Below are 22,133 nucleotides of genomic sequence, written 5' to 3'. Positions count from 1 at the left end.
TTGACCAAATTCATTCAATATTTACAATTATTTGATAACAAATCACCTCCCATGGGTTCAGGTAGGTTGCTGAAGAAAATATATCTAAGGGAAGCAATTCCCAATAATACTGATTGCAAATACATTCTAAGGTTGTGAGTTAAGTAACTTGAAGCACAAATTACTCCTCATTTTTTTTGAGAACAAAAGCCAAGTTTTGATCAAACCCACAAAGTCTTGTAGCTGCATTACATACACAATAAAACAACTCCTCGCTACGCATACATATTTGGTGGGAATTTCACAGATGCTAGTATTTAATTACTGTGGTTAAAAAATTTAATTTTCTGACACAGTTAACCAGGTTAGGGCAGCGCCCTGGAGTTTTTCTTGGCTTTAAGTCCACGTTTCTTTATGGATCGTTTCGCTGACCTCTCAGCGTCCATACAGGTGCGACAGCACTTTCTGAGAAAATTATCTCTCTTACACCTGGTCAAGAATAGTTTCAGTAAAATAAGTTAGTGCAGTAAAATAAGTTAGTAAACAATACAATAGTTTCAGTAAAAGAAGTTCATAATCAGTAGCCTAACAATTTAGTGCACATTACTATTTAATACATCCAATTTTTAAGCACACTTACCCAAGTAAAATATTTTATGTTAGATGCATATTTGATCAGGTTTAGTTAACACAAAGTTGAAATTTTTACTAGACAAGAGGAATAACCCTGGTTTTGTCCTTTGTTAAATAGACCTTTCTTACCTAGCTTTGAGGCCCTTGTATGTAGTACAAAAGGAATATAAATCAACACAGTTCTCCTCACCAGTTTCTGTATAAACAAAATTAATAGTCATTGTAAGTTCAATGACAGTGATTCATGTTTATTTATAGCTCTTAATAGCTATCTCATTAGAAAAATATTAAAAGAAATGCAAATGATATTTGCTAAAGGAAAAAATGAATTTCCTTTTTGGATCACACAGAAATAGATGGGGTGGGTGGCATTTAACTTTTTTTTTTCACAAACAAAAATATAAAGAAGTAATCCTGTTGATATTATTAGAAAATGGATTATCAGAGGGGGATGGGCAGATATTTGTGACCAAATTTTAGAATGTGTTTGGCTTTAAAAGTAAGTGCGGTTAAATCAGCTAACAAAGTGTGATTTATAAATATCCGCTATATGTGGGCTTATTTTAATAGGCCAAGTATTTATTCTATTAAAAAAAACGACACTTTCATGAAATTTCAGTTAAATAGAAGTTATTTTCTATGGGATCATTTTCTGTGGGATGTGCAACTGCTAAGATGTTTGGATCCTGTCCTTGGATGTTGGTGATTTTCTAGAAAATTTGGATGTCTGTCAGGTTCCTGCTAAAGTTGTTTTAGCCAGCTGGTTAGACAGAGCTGATTGACTTACGTGGACAGTCTTCTCTAGTGCAACTTATGGACATGGCTGGCGGCTCATCCTTGCATTTGACATCATCATAATCTGTATCTGGGTCAGCGCAGTAGATCTTTCTGTAGTGAGCACCTTTACCACAGGTCACAGAACACTGGAAGAAAGTGGTGGTAGTGGTGGTGTCAAGTTGTTGGTAGTGATGGTGTCAAGTTGGTCAAGCTGTTGGTAGTGGTGGTGTCAAGTTGTTGGTAGTGGTGGTGTCAAGTTGTTGGTAGTGGTGGTTTCAAGTTGTTGGTAGTGGTGGTTTCAAGTTGTTGGTAGTGGTGGTGTCAAGTTGTTGGTAGTGGTGGTTTCAAGTTGTTGGTAGTGGTGGTGTCAAGTTGTTGGTAGTGGTGGTTTCAAGTTGTTGGTAGTGGTGGTGTCAAGTTGTTGGTAGTGGTGGTGTCAAGTTGTTGGTAGTGGTGGTGTCAAGTTGTTGGTAGTGGTGGTGTCAAGTTGTTGGTAGTGGTGGTGTCAAGTTGTTGGTAGTGGTGGTGTCAAGTTGTTGGTAGTGGTGGTGTCAAGTTGTTGGTAGTGGTGGTGTCAATTAATGGTCAAGTTGTTGGTAGTGGTGTTGCAAATTAATTGGTCAAGCTGTTGGTAGTGGTGTCAATTGATCAAGCTGTTGGTAGTGGTGGTGTCAATTAATGGTCAAGTTGTTGGTAGTGGTGTTGTCAATTGGTCAAGCTGTTGGTAGTGGTGTTGTCAATTGGTCAAGCTGTTGGTAGTGGTGTTGTCAATTGGTCAAGCTGTTGGTAGTGGTGGTGTCAATTGGTCGAGCTGTTACAGACATGCTATCCCTACATTACAGACATGCTATCCCTACATTACAGACGTGCTATCCCTACATTACAGATGTGCTATCCCTACATTACAGACATGATATCCCTACATTAAGGACATACTATCCCTACATTACAGATGTACTATCCCTACATTACAGACGTGCTATCCTTACATTAAGGACATACTATCCCTACATAACAGACGTGCTATCCCTATAATACAGCCCAAGAGATTTGATGAGCTCTGATTGGTTGAGCCGGCTAACCTCTGACCACTCCCCAACTGTCCAGTAATGAGGACACTCCTCGCCATGACAAGTCCTGGTTGTGTTCTCCTTCTGCAAGCCGTCACACAGCTCAGCCTTGACCTCTTGTGAGCTGCCGTCTGGGTCAATTTCCTGGCAGACGTGAAGTCTGGTCTGTGTCCCTGTCTGATCACACTCAGCAAGACACGCAGTCCACTCCTCCAAGGCGTGCCAGACGTATTTCTTTGGCCTGAAACACAGAGAGGATTGAGGCCAAAAACTTTTAGAACACAGCAGAGAGGATTGAGGCCAAAAACATTTAGAAACACAGCAGAGAGGATTGAGGCCAAAAACATTTAGAAACACAGCAGAGAGGATTGAGGCCAAAAACATTTAGAAACACAGCAGAGAGGATTGAGGCCAAAAATTTTAGAAACATGGCAGAGAGGATTGAGGCCAAAAACTTTAGAAACATGGAAGAGAGGATTGAGGCCCGAAAACTTCAAGCTGTTTAAAAGACTGGACACCCACATTAAAGTAAACAAATGTCAGGAAAAAAATGTATCAAGTCTTGCGTCTACTGATTTCCTGAACAACTTGTTTCAGACACAGAGCAAATTTTTTTCTTCTGTTAACCTCCTCACCCCTCACATGACACTGACCCATGGCATTAAGACAAGTAACCATCTGGCAGTGACTAATGACTGACACTGTTGACCACAAGGTACTGCCAGATGACCCCAGTGACTGGCACAGATGACCCCAGTGACTAATGACTGGCACAGATGACCCCAGTGACTGACACAGATGACCCCAGTGACTGGCACAGATGACCCCAGTGACTGGCACAGATGACCCCAGTGACTGGCACAGATGACCCCAGTGACTGGCACAGATGACCCCAGTGACTGGCACAGATGACCCCAGTGACTGGCACAGATGACCCCAGTGACTGGCACAGATGACCCCAGTGACTGGCACAGATGACCCCAGTGACTAGCACAGATGACCCCAGTGACTGACACAGATGACCCCAGTGACTGGCACAGATGACCCCAGTGACTGGCACAGATGACCCCAGTGACTGACACAGATGACCCCAGTGACTGGCACAGATGACCCCAGTGACTGGCACAGATGACCCCAGTGACTGGCACAGATGACCCCAGTGACTGGCACAGATGACCCCAGTGACTGACACAGATGACCCCAGTGACTGGCACAGATGACCCCAGTGACTAATGACTGGCACAGATGACCCCAGTGACTGACACAGATGACCCCAGTGACTGGCACAGATGACCCCAGTGACTAATGACTGGCACAGATGACCCCAGTGACTGACACAGATGACCCCAGTGACTAATGACTGGCACAGATGACCCCAGTGACTGGCACAGATGACCCCAGTGACTGGCACAGATGACCCCAGTGACTGATGACTGACACAGATGACCCCAGTGACTGGCACAGATGACCCCAGTGACTAATGACTGGCACAGATGACCCCAGTGACTAATGACTGACACAGATGACCCCAGTGACTGGCACAGATGACCCCAGTGACTGGCACAGATGACCCCAGTGACTAATGACTGGCACAAATGACCCCAGTGACTGGCACAGATGACCCCAGTGACTGATGACTGACACAGATGACCCCAGTGACTGGCACAGATGACCCCAGTGACTGATGACTGACACAGATGACCCCAGTGACTGGCACAGATGACCCCAGTGACTGGCACAGATGACCCCAGTGACTGGCACAGATGACCCCAGTGACTGATGACTGACACAGATGACCCCAGTGACTGGCACAGATGACCCCAGTGACTGATGACTGACACAGATGACCCCAGTGACTGGCACAGATGACCCCAGTGACTAATGACTGGCACAGATGACCCCAGTGACTAATGACTGACACAGATGACCCCAGTGACTGGCACAGATGACCCCAGTGACTGGCACAAATGACCCCAGTGACTGGCACAGATGACCCCAGTGACTGATGACTGACACAGATGACCCCAGTGACTGGCACAGATGACCCCAGTGACTGACACAGATGACCCCAGTGACTGATGACTGACACAGATGACCCCAGTGACTGACACAGATGACCCCAGTGACTGGCACAGATGACCCCAGTGACTGGCACAGATGACCCCAGTGACTGATGACTGACACAGATGACCCCAGTGACTGACACAGATGACCCCAGTGACTGGCACAGATGACCCCAGTGACTGGCACAAATGACCCCAGTGACTGATGACTGACACAGATGACCCCAGTGACTGGCACAGATGACCCCAGTGACTGACACAGATGACCCCAGTGACTGATGACTGACACAGATGACCCCAGTGACTGGCACAGATGACCCCAGTGACTGGCACAGATGACCCCAGTGACTGGCACAGATGACCCCAGTGACTGGCACAGATGACCCCAGTGACTGACACAGATGACCCCAGTGACTGATGACTGACACAGATGACCCCAGTGACTGGCACAGATGACCCCAGTGACTGGCACAGATGACCCCAGTGACTGGCACAGATGACCCCAGTGACTGACACAGATGACCCCAGTGACTGATGACTGACACAGATGACCCCAGTGACTGGCACAGATGACCCCAGTGACTGGCACAGATGACCCCAGTGACTGGCACAGATGACCCCAGTGACTGACACAGATGACCCCAGTGACTGATGACTGACACAGATGACCCCAGTGACTGGCACAGATGACCCCAGTGACTGGCACAGATGACCCCAGTGACTGGCACAGATGACCCCAGTGACTGGCACAGATGACCCCAGTGACTGGCACAAATGACCCCAGTGACTGGCACAGATGACCCCAGTGACTGACACAGATGACCCCAGTGACTGACACAGATGACCCCAGTGACTGGCACAGATGACCCCAGTGACTGGCACAGATGACCCCAGTGACTGGCACAGATGACCCCAGTGACTGGCACAGATGACCCCAGTGACTGATGACTGACACAGATGACCCCAGTGACTGGCACAGATGACCCCAGTGACTGGCACAGATGACCCCAGTGACTGGCACAGATGACCCCAGTGACTGGCACAGATGACCCCAGTGATGGCACAAATGACCCCAGTGACTGGCACAGATGACCCCAGTGACTGGCACAGATGACCCCAGTGACTGGCACAGATGACCCCAGTGACTGACACAGATGACCCCAGTGACTGGCACAGATGACCCCAGTGATGTCACAGATGACCCCAGTGACTAATGACTGACACAGATGACCCCAGTGACTGGCACAGATGACCCCAGTGACTGGCACAGATGACCCCAGTGACTGGCACAGATGACCCCAGTGACTGACACAGATGACCCCAGTGACTGGCACAGATGACCCCAGTGATGTCACAGATGACCCCAGTGACTAATGACTGACACAGATGACCCCAGTGACTGGCACAGATGACCCCAGTGACTAATGACTGGCACAGATGACCCCAGTGACTGACACAGATGACCCCAGTGACTGGCACAGATGACCCCAGTGACTGATGACTGACACAGATGACCCCAGTGACTGGCACAGATGACCCCAGTGACTGGCACAGATGACCCCAGTGACTGGCACAGATGACCCCAGTGACTGGCACAGATGACCCCAGTGACTGGCACAGATGACCCCAGTGATGGCACAGATGACCCCAGTGACTGGCACAGATGACCCCAGTGACTGGCACAGATGACCCCAGTGATGGCACAAATGACCCCAGTGACTGGCACAGATGACCCCAGTGACTGACACAGATGACCCCAGTGACTGAGACAGATGACCCCAGTGACTGGCACAGATGACCCCAGTGACTGGCACAGATGACATCAGTGACTAGCACAGATGACCCCAGTGACTGGCACAGATGACCCCAGTGACTGGCACAGATGACCCCAGTGACTAGCACAGATGACCCCAGTGACTGACACAGATGACCCCAGTGACTGACACAGATGACCCCAGTGACTAGCACAGATGACCCCAGTGACTGGCACAGATGACCCCAGTGACTAATGACTGACACAGATGACCCCAGTGACTGGCACAGATGACCCCAGTGACTGGCACAGATGACCCCAGTGACTGACACAGATGACCCCAGTGACTGGCACAGATGACCCCAGTGATGTCACAGATGACCCCAGTGACTAATGACTGACACAGATGACCCCAGTGACTGGCACAGATGACCCCAGTGACTAATGACTGGCACAGATGACCCCAGTGACTGGCACAGATGACCCCAGTGACTAATGACTGACACAGATGACCCCAGTGACTGGCACAGATGACCCCAGTGACTGGCACAGATGACCCCAGTGATGGCACAAATGACCCCAGTGATGTCACAGATGACCCCAGTGACTGGCACAGATGACCCCAGTGATGTCACAGATGACCCCAGTGACTAATGACTGACACAGATGACCCCAGTGACTGGCACAGATGACCCCAGTGACTAATGACTGGCACAGATGACCCCAGTGACTGGCACAGATGACCCCAGTGATGTCACAGATGACCCCAGTGACTGGCACAGATGACCCCAGTGACTGGCACAAATGACCCCAGTGACTGGCACAGATGACCCCAGTGACTGGCACAGATGACCCCAGTGACTAATGACTGGCACAGATGACCCCAGTGACTAATGACTGGCACAGATGACCCCAGTGACTAATGACTGACACAGATGACCCCAGTGACTGGCACAGATGACCCCAGTGACTGGCACAAATGACCCCAGTGACTGACACAGATGACCCCAGTGACTGGCACAGATGACCCCAGTGACTAATGACTGGCACAGATGACCCCAGTGACTAATGACTGACACAGATGACCCCAGTGACTGGCACAAATGACCCCAGTGACTGACACAGATGACCCCAGTGACTGGCACAGATGACCCCAGTGACTGGCACAGATGACCCCAGTGACTGACACAGATGACCCCAGTGACTGACACAGATGACCCCAGTGACTGGCACAGATGACCCCAGTGACTGATGACTGACACAGATGACCCCAGTGACTGGCACAGATGACCCCAGTGACTAATGACTGGCACAGATGACCCCAGTGACTAATGACTGACACAGATGACCCCAGTGACTGGCACAGATGACCCCAGTGACTGGCACAAATGACCCCAGTGACTGGCACAGATGACCCCAGTGACTGGCACAGATGACCCCAGTGACTGGCACAGATGACCCCAGTGACTGACACAGATGACCCCAGTGACTGGCACAGATGACCCCAGTGACTGGCACAGATGACCCCAGTGACTGACACAGATGACCCCAGTGACTGGCACAGATGACCCCAGTGACTGACACAGATGACCCCAGTGACTGGCACAGATGACCCCAGTGACTGGCACAAATGACCCCAGTGACTGGCACAAATGACCCCAGTGACTGGCACAAATGACCCCAGTGACTGACACAGATGACCCCAGTGACTAATGACTGGCACAGATGACCCCAGTGACTGGCACAAATGACCCCAGTGACTGACACAGATGACCCCAGTGACTAATGACTGGCACAGATGACCCCAGTGACTGGCACAGATGACCCCAGTGACTGGCACAAATGACCCCAGTGACTGACACAGATGACCCCAGTGACTAATGACTGGCACAGATGACCCCAGTGACTGACACAGATGACCCCAGTGACTGGCACAAATGACCCCAGTGACTGACACAGATGACCCCAGTGACTAATGACTGGCACAGATGACCCCAGTGACTGGCACAGATGACCCCAGTGACTGGCACAAATGACCCCAGTGACTGACACAGATGACCCCAGTGACTAATGACTGGCACAAATGACCCCAGTGACTGACACAGATGACCCCAGTGACTAATGACTGGCACAGATGACCCCAGTGACTGGCACAGATGACCCCAGTGACTGGCACAGATGACCCCAGTGACTGGCACAGATGACCCCAGTGACTGACACAGATGACCCCAGTGACTGGCACAGATGACCCCAGTGATGGCACAGATGACCCCAGTGACTGGCACAGATGACCCCAGTGCTACGACCACTTACTCATCTTGACAAGGTTCGGCCGTACATGTACGTCTGCGCTTGTACGGCTTGGTGCTGTTGGTGCAGAATGTCTCCTCCACATTCTCCATCAGATCCTCAAAGACTTTGGACAGCTTCAAGCAGGTCAGCGTCGGCTCAATCTCCCCAGACTCCCCACACTTGGCATTGCAGGAGGCGTTCTGGAAGTTGTAGCTCCATCTGTACACAAAGCTGCTGGCACAAGGAAAATATTGGCTTGATACATTTAGAGATCTACTGATACATTTTTATGGGCAATGGCTGAATAGACAAGTTTACTTAAATTTAGTGTACATCTGACGGAGATTAATTTTATTGGATTTCAACTGACATTTTTAAAGCACAAAATTAAAATACTTGGCAAACATTGACATTAGGCGCTTATAAAGTCTCATGTCATTAAATATCAAATGACATGAACTTTTTGATGTACCCCACCACTTCATATGCGCATACACCAAACAATTCTTAATAGGAAAAAGATAATGATTTTAAAAAATTTAAAACATAGGTATACATTTTACTGGTGTATCAACTGTGTATCAACATCACTGTGATCAAAGAATAAAACCATTCAAATCTGATTTTCACACAAAAAAATAAAACATAAATATCTACTGCAGATCAATGTGACTTCTGCTGTTGTCAGTTCAGAAATTGATGGCTTTATCTTGAATTCAGCGAGTGATGTGTTCTTATATTTTTCATCACCTTGCAGCTTAAGGAAGTGTTCTCTTAGTTTTGCCAGTGTCATGAACTGTCTACTGACATGAACTGTCTGATGACATGAACTGTCTAATGTCATACAAGCTGTCTATTGACATGAACTGTTGGTTACTTACTCTTCTGGGCAAGGTTTGAGCTGACATGTTCGTGTCTCGACCTCTGGTTTCTGAAGGTCGCTGCAGAATGAACTTGCCACTTGGGCCACCACAGTTTGATTTCCGCTGGCCAGCTGGTGGCAGACCAGCTCAGCATGCTCCAGTCCTAACAAGCCACACCTCTGACTGCATGTGGAGTTCTGAAAACTGTTGAGCCACTGGTATCTGATCCTGCAACACAGGCGTGGGCTCAATATTAGTGGTGGCAGTGGCTTCAAGTAGGTAAATGGTGGGGGAATTCTAGAGAACTTGTGTCATAGGGAGACAATAGTATTATTCCTATAAAACATCATCATGAATCATTTAAATTTAAAGTTTAACTTGAGTGGTACTTGTAAGTACCGTGAATGGTATAGCCTGTTTTGTTTAACTTGAGTGGTACTTGTAAGTACCGTGAATGGTATAGCCTGTTTTGTTCACTCACTTTTCCTCGCAGGCCTCATTCTCACACGACTGTTTCCTGGGATAGGGCTTGAGACTTTTGGCACACAATTGTTCGTCTACCTCCTCCACACTCTCCTGGTCACCTGACAAGGTCACCCTCTCACACACCATGGTGGAGCTCTTGACCCCTGGACCACAGCTGGTGCTACATTCAGAGTACTTGAAGGTGTTGGCCCACCTGTATTTTGTCCTGTACAAGAGAGTTAGGGTTGGTCAAATTAGGCAAAGTCCTGCTTAAGTCCTACTTAGGTCCTACTTAAGTCCTACTTAAGTCCTACTTAGGTCCTACTTAAGCCCTACTTAAGTCCTACTTAAGTCCTACTTAAGTCCTACTTAGGTCCTACTTAAGCCCTACTTAAGTCCTACTTAAGTCCTGCTCTCCAGCATGTCTAAACTGTGAGGTCCACACTTACACTTGACACGGCTGGCCTTGACATGACCTGCTTGTGCTAGGTTTCCCTGGTACATCCTTGCAGTTGTTGTCTGGCACCGTGGATTCTGTTTTCTGGGTATTGTTGGCCACTGTTTCCACTCTGACACAGGTGACATTGATGGTCTGGACACCTGCATCACCACATGAACATTTGGACCACTCACTTGTGGTTCGCCATTGGAAACTGAACAACAAATTTAAAATGAATTACACATTGCATATGAGGGGACATAACCTAGTTTCTAATGTAAGAATTAGAACCTTGTCTATTTTCATTGTCTTGCTCGGAATGTTTACAGGACAGTAAAAGTTAACACTTAAAGCACACAAATAATTTTTACATAAGAAGGGAAGCAATGTTTATATAAAAAGTTACTCAGAAATATTTGTTATCACATCATCGAGACTACTTGTATGTAACATGTTAATAACCAAACCAATACACAAGCCACTGCTGGACATTTGTTAAGCCTCGTGGAGGGGAGTGATACAGTTCCGAGAAGTTTTGTGCCCTAGCTAAACATTACGTCTCACACAAGTGTTCTGCCATGGCCCCACCCCAACCTGACCCACCCCTTTAAGCATTGGTTACCTGACCCTGCCCCCGCCCCCTCCAGTTAGCCAGTGTTTCTTCCAGACTTTTTTCTCCGGGGGGGGGGGCACTTGAAATTTTCGGGGGGGGGGGGGCGGTAGACTTTCTTTGGGGGGGGGGGGGGCGGACACTGTTAAAAGTATATATTTTCTATATAAATTACATAAATTTCATTTCCTTCGGGGGGGGGGGGCGGTAAAATTTTTTCGAGATGCCTGGAAGAAACTCTGCAGTTAGCTACAATCTGACCCACCATAGACGCATCTGTTACAACTAACCCGCCTCATCCCTCCACCTAACCTTGCAAGCACCAGTTAGCACCCCCCAGCACCAGTTAGCACCCACCCCAGCACCAGTTAGCACCCATCCCAGCACCAGTTAGCACCCACCCCAGCACCAGTTAGCACCCACCCCAGCACCAGTTAGCACCCACCCCAGCACCAGTTAGCACCCCCCAGCACCAGTTAGCACCCACCCCAGCATAAGTTAGCACCCACCCCAGCACCAGTTAGCACCCACCCCAGCACCAGTTAGCACCCACCCAGCACCAGTTAGCACCCACCCCAGCATAAGTTAGCACCCACCCCAGCACCAGTTAGCACCCACCCCAGCACCAGTTAGCACCCACCCAGCACCAGTTAGCACCCACCCCAGCACCAGTTAGCACCCATCCCAGCACCAGTTAGCACCCACCCCAGCACCAGTTAGCACCCACCCCAGCACCAGTTAGCACCCACCCCAGCACCAGTTAGCACCCCCCAGCACCAGTTAGCACCCACCCCAGCATAAGTTAGCACCCACCCCAGCACCAGTTAGCACCCACCCAGCACCAGTTAGCACCCACCCCAGCATAAGTTAGCACCCACCCCAGCACCAGTTAGCACCCACCCCAGCACCAGTTAGCACCCACCTGTGAGTGGTGCTACAAGGCTGGCCCATGCAGGCCTGCGTGTAGTTGGGAGGGACCAGATGCTGGCACCAGCTGAGGGAGGTCTTCTCAAAGGTCTGGTTGTTGAGGAACTGCCTCTCACAGTGGAACTTCTGCTGCTGGTAGCCCTTCTCTCCACATCTGGCCACACACTCGCTGTAATCCTTGTCCATGGCATACAGGTATCTGGGAGAGAGGTAGGTCATACAGGTATCTGGGAGAGAGGTAGGTCATACAGGTATCTGGTAGAGAGGTAGGTCATACAGGTATCTGGGAGAGAGTTAGGTCATACAGGTATTTGGTAGAGAGTTAGGGCATACAGGTATCTGGTAGAGAGTTAGGGCATACAGGAATCTGGGAGAGAGTTAGGTCATACAGGTATCTGGGAGAGAGGTAGGTCATTTGGTATCTGGTAGAGAGGTAGGTCATACAGGTATCTGATAGAGAATTAGGTCATACAGGTATTTGGTAGAGATTTAGGTCATACAGGTATTTGGTAGAGAGTTAGGGCATACAGGTATCTGGTAGAGAGTTAGGGCATACAGGTATCTGGGAGAGAGTTAGGTCATTTGGTATCTGGTAAAGAGGTAGGTCATTTGGTATCTGGGAGAGAGGTAGGTCATACAGGTATCTGGGAGAGAGGTAGGTCATACAGGTATCTGGTAGAGAGTTAGGTCATACAGTTATCTGGTAGAGAGTTAGGTCATTTGGTATCTGGTAAAGAGGTAGGTCATTTGTTATCTGGGATAGAGGTAGGTCATACAGGTTCTGGGAGAGAGGTAGGTCATACAGTATCTGGTAGAGAGTTAGGTCATACAGTTATCTGGTAGAGAGTTAGGTCATTTGGTATCTGGTAAAGAGGTAGGTCATTTGGTATCTGGGAGAGAGGTAGGTCATACAGGTATCTGGGAGAGAGGTAGGTCATACAGGTATCTGGTATAGAGTTAGGTCATACAGTTATCTGGTAGAGAGTTAGGTCATTTGGTATCTGGTAAAGAGGTAGGTCATTTGGTATCTGGGAGAGAGGTAGGTCATACAGGTATCTAGGAGAGTTAGGTCATTTGGTTTCTGGGAGAGAGGTAGGTCATACAGGTATCTGATAGAGAATTAGGCAATTTGGTATCTGGTAGAGAGGTCCTACTTGACCACATGTCAACAGATGACCTACCTGAGCACATGTCAACAGATGACCTACCTGAGCACATGTCAACAGATGACCTACCTGAGCACATGTCAACAGATGACCTACCTGAACACATGTCAACAGATGACCTACCTGAGCACATGTCAACAGATGACCTACCTGAGTGCATGTCAACAGATGACCTACCTGAGCGCATGTCAACAGATGACCTACCTGAGCACATGTCAACAGATGACCTACCTGAGCACATGTCAAGAGATGACCTACCTGAGCACATGTCAACAGATGACCTACCTGAGCACATGTCAACAGATGACCTACCTCAGCACATGTCAACAGATGACCTACCTGAGTGCATGTCAACAGATGACCTACCTGAGCACATGTCAACAGATGACCTACCTGAGCACAAGTCAACAGATGACCTACCTGAGCACATGTCAACAGATGACCTACCTGAGCACATGTCAACAGATGACCTACCTGAGCACAAGTCAACAGATGACCTACCTGAGCACATGTCAACAAATGACCTACCTGAGTGCATGTCAACAGATGACCTACCTGAGCACATGTCAACAGATGACCTACCTGAGCACAAGTCAACAGATGACCTACCTGAGCACATGTCAACAGATGACCTACCTGAGCACATGTCAACAGATGACCTACCTGAGCACATGTCAACAGATGACCTACCTGAGCACATGTCAACAGATGACCTACCTGAGCACATGTCAACAGATGACCTACCTGACGAGGCCACACTGGTCCAGTGCGCAGGGTGACGTGTCCTTGCGTGGTGGAGGCAGCAGAGCACAGAGTTCAAGGTCAACTTTTACGTCTGTGTCCTTGTGGTAGCAGCCGTGTATGATGGTCTGTACACCTGCAGACATCAGACATTGCACACATTGTTCCTCAAAGATACGGGGTTTACAGTAAATAATGTCCCTCAATTATACCAAGTTTTACAGTAAATAATGTCCTTCAATTATACCAAGTTTTACAGTAAATAATGTTACCTAGTTTTACAGTGAATGAATATTGCAAAAATCTGAGTTCTTGAGCTAAACCTACCTCTTTATGGGTATCTGAACAAGCTGACCTACCTTTGCCACAGGTAACTGAACAGGCAGACCAGTTTTCAAACTTCCATTTGTAGTTGTTCATCTCATACGTGAAATCACTCTTGTGTACAACGTAGCTAAAAGATATTGATGTGTTGCTCAGCTCGTTATTTGTGAACACCTGAAGTGAGTGAGGTACAGCAACTGATTTTAGGGCTGGGAATAGTGTTTTTTATTTGGTACAGCAACTGATTTTAGGACAGGGAATAGTGTTTTTAAATTGGTACAGCAACTGATTTTAGGGCTGGAATAGTGTTTTTTAATTGGTACAGCAACTGATTTTAGGACAGGGAATAGTGTTTTTAAATTGGTACAGCAACTGATTTTAGGGCTGGGAATAGTGTTTTTAAATTGGTACAGCAACTGATTTTAGGACAGGGAATAGTGTTTTTTAATTGGTACAGCAACTGATTTTAGGGCTGGAATAGTGTTTTTTAATTGGTACAGCAACTAATTTTAGGACAGGGAATAGTGTTTTTAAATTGGTACAGCAACTGATTTTAGGGCTGGGAATAGTGTTTTTAAATTGGTACAGCAACTGATTTTAGGACAGGGAATAGTGTTTTTTAATGGGTACAGAAACTGATTTTAGGGCTGGGAATAGTGTTTTTAATGGGTACAGAAACTGATTTTAGGGCTGTGAATAGTGTTTTTTAATTGGTACAGCAACTGATTTTAGGGCTGGAATAGTGTTTTTTAATTGGTACAGCAACTGATTTTAGGGCTGGAATAGTGTTTTTTAATTGGTACAGCAACTGATTTTAGGACTGGGAATAGTGTTTTTAAATTGGTACAGCAACTGATTTTAGGACAGGGAATAGTGTTTTTTAATGGGTACAGAAACTGATTTTAGGGCTGGGAATAGTGTTTTTTAATGGGTACATAAACTGATTTTAGGGCTGTGAATAGTGTTTTTTAATTGGTACAGCAACTGATTTTAGGGCTGGGAATGCTGTTTTTAATTGGTTTAAACTAAGGTCTTTATTTAATAATGCATGTCAGTGAGTAGCATGACCTATGAAATTTTTCATGAAATGACATGGGCTTAAATAGATATCTTTGAAATGACATGGGCATAAAAAATAAAAAGTTTACCAGCACTTGAAGAGGCTTGCGGAGAGGGCCAGGGGAGGTAATGCTCTCCATACTGTTGGGCCCTGAGCGCTTGTACTCGAACATGGCGCCATTGATGACAAGTCGGGTATTTTTAGACTGTCGCTTCTCCCCGTTCAGCGGTAATGTGCCATACTTGGGATCTTCTATGGCTGCGAGAAAACATACCTCAGTTACTATGTGCTCTAGTTGTTTTGTAGCTGGCTGAAATAGTTTTGCCAACTGTAACAGATACCTCAGTTACTAAGTGCTCAAGTTGTAGCTGGCTGAAATAGTTTTGCCAACTGTAACAGATACCTCAGTTACTAAGTGCTCTAGTTGTCTTGTAGCTGGCTGAAATAGTTTTGCCAACTGTAACAGATACCTCAGTTACTAAGTGCTCAAGTTGTAGCTGGCTGAAATAGTTTTGCCAACTGTAACAGATACCTCAGTTACTAAGTGCTCTAGTTGTCTTGTAGCTGGCTGAAATAGTTTTGCCAACTGTAACAGATACCTCAGTTACTAAGTGCTCTAGTTGTCTTGTAGCTGGCTGAAATAGTTTTGCCAACTGTAACAGATACCTCAGTTACTAAGTGCTCAAGTTGTAGCTGGCTGAAATAGTTTTGCCAACTGTACAGTAGGCAGACAACAAGGGGATTGTGGACAAGATTGGTGTTAGACACAACAGGATGGGCCTAGGTAGGTTCAGGTGATATTAATGAGTAATTGGGTCTAGGTAGGTTCAGGTGATATTAATGAGTAATTGGGTCTAGGTAGGTTCAGGTGATATTAATGAGTAATTGGGTCTAGGTAGGTTCAGGTGATATTAATTAGTGATTGGGCCTAGGTAGGTTCAGGTGATATTAATGGGTGATTGGGCCTAGGTAGGTTCAGGTGATATTAATGAGTAATTGGGTCTAGGTAGGTTCAGGTGATATTAATGAGTAATTGGGTCTAGGTAGGTTCAGGTGATATTAATTAGTGATTGGGCCTAGGTAGGTTCAGGTGATATTAATGGGTGATTGGGCCTAGGTAGGTTCAGGTGATATTAATGAGTGATTGGGTCTAGGTAGGTTCAGGTGATATTAATGAGTGATTGGGTCTAGGTAGGTTCAGGTGATATTAATGAGTGATTGGGCCTAGGTAGGTTCAGGTGATATTAATGGGTGATTGGGCCTAGGTAGGTTCAGGTGATATTAATGAGTGATTGGGCCTAGGTAGGTTCAGGTGATATTAATGAGTGATTGGGCCTAGGTAGGTTCAGGTGATATTAATGAGTGATTGGGCCTAGGTAGGTTCAGGTGATATTAATGAGTGATTGGGTCTAGGTAGGTTCAGGTGATATTAATGAGTGATTGTTCTTTGAATGTGACATGGGTATTTTAAATGACTTACCTAAAAAATGGCCACTTAATTTAGTTTCAATAATTTCAATATTTCTAGAATTTTCTGGAATTGTTATCACTGGAATGTACTCTTGTCCTGTTTAAGAGAGTATTAATTAGAGTAATTAGTAGTCCACGATATAGATCTTATTATCAAGCAATAAATATTCATTTAGATTATCCTTTTCTTGTGAAGTAATAAAAAAAAAGTGAAGACGTAAGCTAAACAAAACCAGATTTTGTTAAAATTTTTAGCCACACAACATGACGTCATTCGGTCCCCCAAATCTGATGGCGGTCACACGACGCGAAAAACTCAAGGTGAAGGTCAGTGATAAAATGGGGTGATGGTTACTCAGCACAATGAGTGGTGGTTATGTGACCTTGGAAAATAAGTGTTAGACTTAACTTAGCCCAATTATTTGTAGACCTTACCACTACAGACAACTCAGTTGGCGGGGTATACGCCGTAGTTACACAAGGGAGCCAACTTAGTTTGTCATCACATAAGTATTACTCGAGTAGTGCCCTAACCGCTAGTGGCCTTAAAACTCACACATATGTTTAGAGATCCATTAAAATGTCCCCCAACCCAACCCACAAAATTGTTTGAAGCACCTCTATCTCTCTCTGTATATATATATATATATATATATATATATATATATATATATATATATATATATATATATATATATATATATATATATATATATATATATCGATGGTCTCGGTCGCAAACCGTCTAACTCAAAAAAATTCGATTTTCTTTTTTTTACATAAATCAAAAGCCAATATGATTCCCCATAATGCCTGAAAATATTTGAGAAATCTGTAGAATGGTTATTGAGATATAATCATTTGAACAAACCGCCTATTATTTCTAGCGCGAAAAATCTCGGCGCAAAACGAACATCGCTATATTTGTCAGTACACTTTTGATCGGGAACGCAGTCGCACGCCGTATTATCACACAATTTTACAGCACAGCAGTCACAGTACTTATAGGTAAGGATATTTGATTAATGATTGTCAACTATTCTATTACATTTTATCATTTTAAAGAATTATAAACACATAGTATTTGTTTAATATAGCCTATTTCCAGATTGTCAATAACCAAACTGATTTGTTTACAATTTTTTAGGCTAACACAATACTTTGAAACTAGATCTAGATCTTCGTTCTAGAATCTAAATATAAATCAAAACAACATTATTCGAATTATATTTCCACAAGAATGTGCAATAAATTTAATTATTGTTAATTCACTACTAGCTATAGATTGAGGGTTTAGATACGTGTTAAGAAATGTTTATATGGTAGGTTACAAAATGTTTGGCGTACATGTTCAACGACATGGTTAGTTGTCTTTGGTAAATGCTTTTATGATTAATTTTAGAACAGACAAACCTATCTCAACACACCAGCCTCTCTCAACATACCAGCCTCTCTCAACAGACCAGCCTCTCTCAGCATACCAGCCTCTCACAACAGACCAGTCTTACCACATAGCAGACCAGCCTCTCTCGACAGACCAGCCTCTCTCAATAGACCAGCCTCTCTCAACTAATCAGCCTCTCTTAACAGACCAGCCTCTCTCAACATACCAGCCTCACTCGACAGACCAGCCTCTCTCAACATACCAGATTCTCTCAACAGACCAGCCTATCTTAAGAGATCAGCCTCTCTCAACAGACCAGCCTCTATCAACAGACCAGCCTCTCTCAACAGACCAGCCTCTCTCAACAGACCAGCCTCTCTCAACATACCAGTCTTACCACATAACAGACCAGCCTCTCTCAACAGACCAGCCTCTAAACATATCAGCCTCTCTCAACAGACCAGCCTCTCTCAACAGACCAGCCTCTCTCAACATACCAGCCTCTCTCAACAGACCAGCCTCTCTCAACACACCAGTCTTACCTCATAACAGACCAGCCTCTCTCAACATACCAGCCTCTCTCAACAGACCAGCCTCTCTCAACAGACCAGCCTCTCTCAACATACCAGTCTTACCACATAACAGACCAGCCTCTCTCAACAGACCAGCCTCTCAACATATCAGCCTCTCTCAACAGACCAGCCTCTCTCAACATACCAGCCTCTCTCAACAGACCAGCCTCTCTCAACAGACCAGCCTCTCTCAACACACCAGTCTTACCACATAACAGACCAGCCTCTCTCAACAGATCAGCCTCTCTCGACCGACCAGCCTCTCTCAACAGAACAGCCTCTCTTAACAGATCAGCCTCTCTTAACAGACCAGACTCTCTCAGCACACCAGTCTTACCACATAACAGATCAGCTTATCTCAACATACCTGCTTCTCTCAACAGACCAGCATCTCTCAACAGATCAGCCTCTCTCCACAGACCAGCCTCTCTTGACAAACCAGCCTCTTTCAACAGATCAGCCTCTCTCAACAGACCAGCCTCTCAACATATCAGTCTATCTCAACAGACCAGTCTTACCATACAAGACACCAGCATCTGTCAACTGACCAATCTTAAAGACACCAGCATCTCTCAACAGATCAGCCTTTCACAACAGACCAGTCGTAATATACAAAAGACCAAACTCTCTCTGAAATGTTCAATCTTACCATACAGGACACCAGAATATATCAACAAACTTGTCTAACCCTTTACGACACCAGTAACTCTCAACAGACCAGCCTCTCTCAACAGACCATTCTTACCATACAAGAGACCAGCCTCTCTCAAAAGATTAGTCTTATCCTACAATAGACAAGCCTCTCTCAACACACCAGTCCTATCATACAAGACACCAGCCTTTCTCAACAGATCAGTCGTAACATACATAAGACCAGCTTCACCTAACAGACATTAGACACCAACCTCTCTCAAAAAGACCAGCTTAACTATACAAGAGACCAGCCGCTCTCAAAAGACCAGTCAGACCTATCAAGAATTCAAAGCGACAAATATTCGTGCACTGCAGTACAAGCCTGATGCTACTGTCTACTTCAAAGTGAATTAGCAGATAGCTTGCAATTGCTAAGCTAGGGTCGTAAGATTATGATCTCATCTGTAGCCCCTGTCAAGTTGTACAAGAGCAGAAAAAAAAGAAAAAGCTGTCATATTTGAGCACCTAAAAGCAAGTCATAAACACACCTTTTTATGATGATTTCCCTGATTTTAAAAATATGTTGCCATTTTGATGTTTCTTTATGTGACGTTTATTTAAAGAATACATTTTAAAAACAAACACATTTTTTGTGATACATTTTTGTAAAATAAGTAAACATTAAGTCAGTTTTAATGTGATTAGTGTGTTATGTCTCATTCATAATATATCTGACAATACGGTTTCTGTTTTTACTATTATCATTCTACAAACCCAGCACTCTTCAGATTAAGTAAAATAAACTGTGAGAATAGAAAGATGTAATAAATAAAGCATAACCTTTAACAGTTAACAAGTCTAGTGAAGTGTTAATTATAACTTAAAAACATAAACATAAGTAAATCACGTTCATTGGACAAAACGAACGAACGCGGCTGAGACCGAAATTCTCGGCTCAAAACAGCTAAGTCTGCGCGCGCACAGATAGACGGTTTGCACCGAGAAATTTAGACCGAGCAAACCGTCTATCTTTTTAAACCTGCTATAATTTTGTAAATATTAACACAACTCATTTTAAAACGCTACAGTATAGTCGGTAGAGAGTTTCTTCGGAGATATCATTAAAAAAAATGTGTATTAGAGCGATCGATAAGGAAATAATAAGTTTTTTGTCTCTCCTGAAAAATTTACATTTTCGGAGTTAGACGGTTTGCGACCGAGACCATCGATATATATATATATATATATATATATATGACCCCGTTAACAGCCATCTCCGAGCCATCTCCTCACTAACCTGAACTTGGTTTCTTGTTGAAGGTTCCCCGCACTGTCTTACACTCTGAGCCTGTCCCCCCACACATCCCGCACATATCTTCTTTCAGTGTGGAGTTGCGTTTTCCGTCACACCCCACAGCCTGCGTGGTTGAGGTCATGGTGTTCATTATTAAATGTGGTTGAGGTCATGGTACTCATTAATTAAATGTGGTTGAGGTCATGGTACTCATTAATTAAATGTGGTTGAGGTCATGGTACTCATTAATTAAATGTGGTTGAGGTCATGGTACTCATTAATTAAATGTGGTTGTGGTCATGGTATTCATTAATTAAATGTAGTTGTGGTCATGGTATTCATTAATTAAATGTGGTTGAGGTCATGGTATTCATTAATTAAATGTGGTTGTGGTCATGGTATTCATTAATTAAATGTAGTTGAGGTCATGGTACTCATTAATTAAATGTGGTTGTGGTCATGGTATTCATTAATTAAATGTGGTTGAGGTCATGGCACTCATTAATTAAATGTGGTTGAGGTCATGGTATTCATTAATTAAATGTGGTTGAGGTCATGGTACTCATTAATTAAATGTGGTTGAGGTCATGGTACTCATTAATTAAATGTGGTTGAGGTCATGGTATTCATTAATTAAATGTAGTTGAGGTTATGGTATTCATTAATTAAATGTGGTTGTGGTCATGGTATTCATTAATTAAATGTGGTTGAGGTCATGGCATTCATTAATTAAATGTGGTTGAGGTCATGGCACTCATTAATTAAATGTGGTTGAGGTCATGGTATTCATTAATTAAATGTGGTTGAGGTCATGGTACTCATTAATTAAATGTGGTTGAGGTCATGGTACTCATTAATTAAATGTGGTTGAGGTCATGGTATTCATTAATTAAATGTAGTTGAGGTTATGGTATTCATTAATTAAATGTAGTTGAGGTCATGGTACTCATTAATTAGGTGTGGTTGAGGTCATGGTACTCATTAATTAGGTGTGGTTGAGGTCATGGTACTCATTAATTAGGTGTGGTTGAGGTCATGGTACTCATTAATTAGGTGTGGTTGAGGTCATGGTACTCATTAATTAGGTGTGGTTGAGGCCATGGTACTCATTAATTAGGTGTGGTTGAGGTCATGGTACTCATTAATTAGGTGTGGTTGAGGTCATGGTACTCATTAATTAGGTGTGGTTGAGGTCAAGGTACTCATTAATTAGGTGTGGTTGAGGTCATGGTACTCATTAATTAGGTGTGGTTGAGGTCATGGTACTCATTAATTAGGTGTGGTTGAGGTCATGGTACTCATTAATTAGGTGTGGTTGTGGTCATGGTACTCATTAGTTAAATCTAGTTGAGGTCATGGTACTCATTAATTAGGTGTGGTTGTGGTCATGGTACTCATTAATTAAATCTAGTTGAGGTCATGGTACTCATTAATTAGGTGTGGTTGTGGTCATGGTACTCATTAATTAAATGTAGTTGAGGTCATGGTACTCATTAATTAGGTGTGGTTGTGGTCATGGTACTCATTAATTAAATGTAGTTGAGGTCATGGTACTCATTAATTAGGTGTGGTTGTGGTCATGGTACTCATTAATTAAATGTAGTTGAGGTCATGGTAC

General features: G+C 44.8%; 1 protein-coding gene across 1 annotated transcript in view; it reads right to left on the bottom strand.

Annotated features, from left to right (window-relative positions):
• Positions 1-60: 60 nt before the first annotated feature.
• The window catches only part of LOC131941556 (A disintegrin and metalloproteinase with thrombospondin motifs 2), a 58,240-nt gene continuing 36,167 nt past the window's right edge, over positions 61-22,133 (bottom strand). The window contains exons 16-29 of the mRNA XM_059300850.1: positions 20,519-20,639; positions 16,643-16,729; positions 15,251-15,420; positions 14,138-14,276; positions 13,782-13,914; positions 11,867-12,070; positions 10,345-10,548; positions 9,912-10,121; positions 9,449-9,658; positions 8,589-8,801; positions 2,472-2,700; positions 1,400-1,535; positions 742-808; positions 61-468 (exon numbers count right to left, since the gene is read on the bottom strand). Coding sequence (XP_059156833.1) covers positions 345-468; positions 742-808; positions 1,400-1,535; positions 2,472-2,700; positions 8,589-8,801; positions 9,449-9,658; positions 9,912-10,121; positions 10,345-10,548; positions 11,867-12,070; positions 13,782-13,914; positions 14,138-14,276; positions 15,251-15,420; positions 16,643-16,729; positions 20,519-20,639 — 2,247 coding nt within the window. The 3' untranslated portion in view covers positions 61-344. The remainder of the gene's footprint in view (positions 469-741; positions 809-1,399; positions 1,536-2,471; positions 2,701-8,588; positions 8,802-9,448; positions 9,659-9,911; positions 10,122-10,344; positions 10,549-11,866; positions 12,071-13,781; positions 13,915-14,137; positions 14,277-15,250; positions 15,421-16,642; positions 16,730-20,518; positions 20,640-22,133) is intronic.

The sequence above is a fragment of the Physella acuta genome, unplaced genomic scaffold (assembly GCF_028476545.2).
Source record: "Physella acuta isolate Inbredline_101_S28 unplaced genomic scaffold, ASM2847654v3 ptg000365l, whole genome shotgun sequence".
Classification (NCBI taxonomy): Eukaryota; Metazoa; Mollusca; class Gastropoda; family Physidae; genus Physella; species Physella acuta.
The sequence above is the reverse complement of the archived record's forward strand: the minus strand, read 5'-3'. Positions and strand labels throughout refer to the sequence as shown.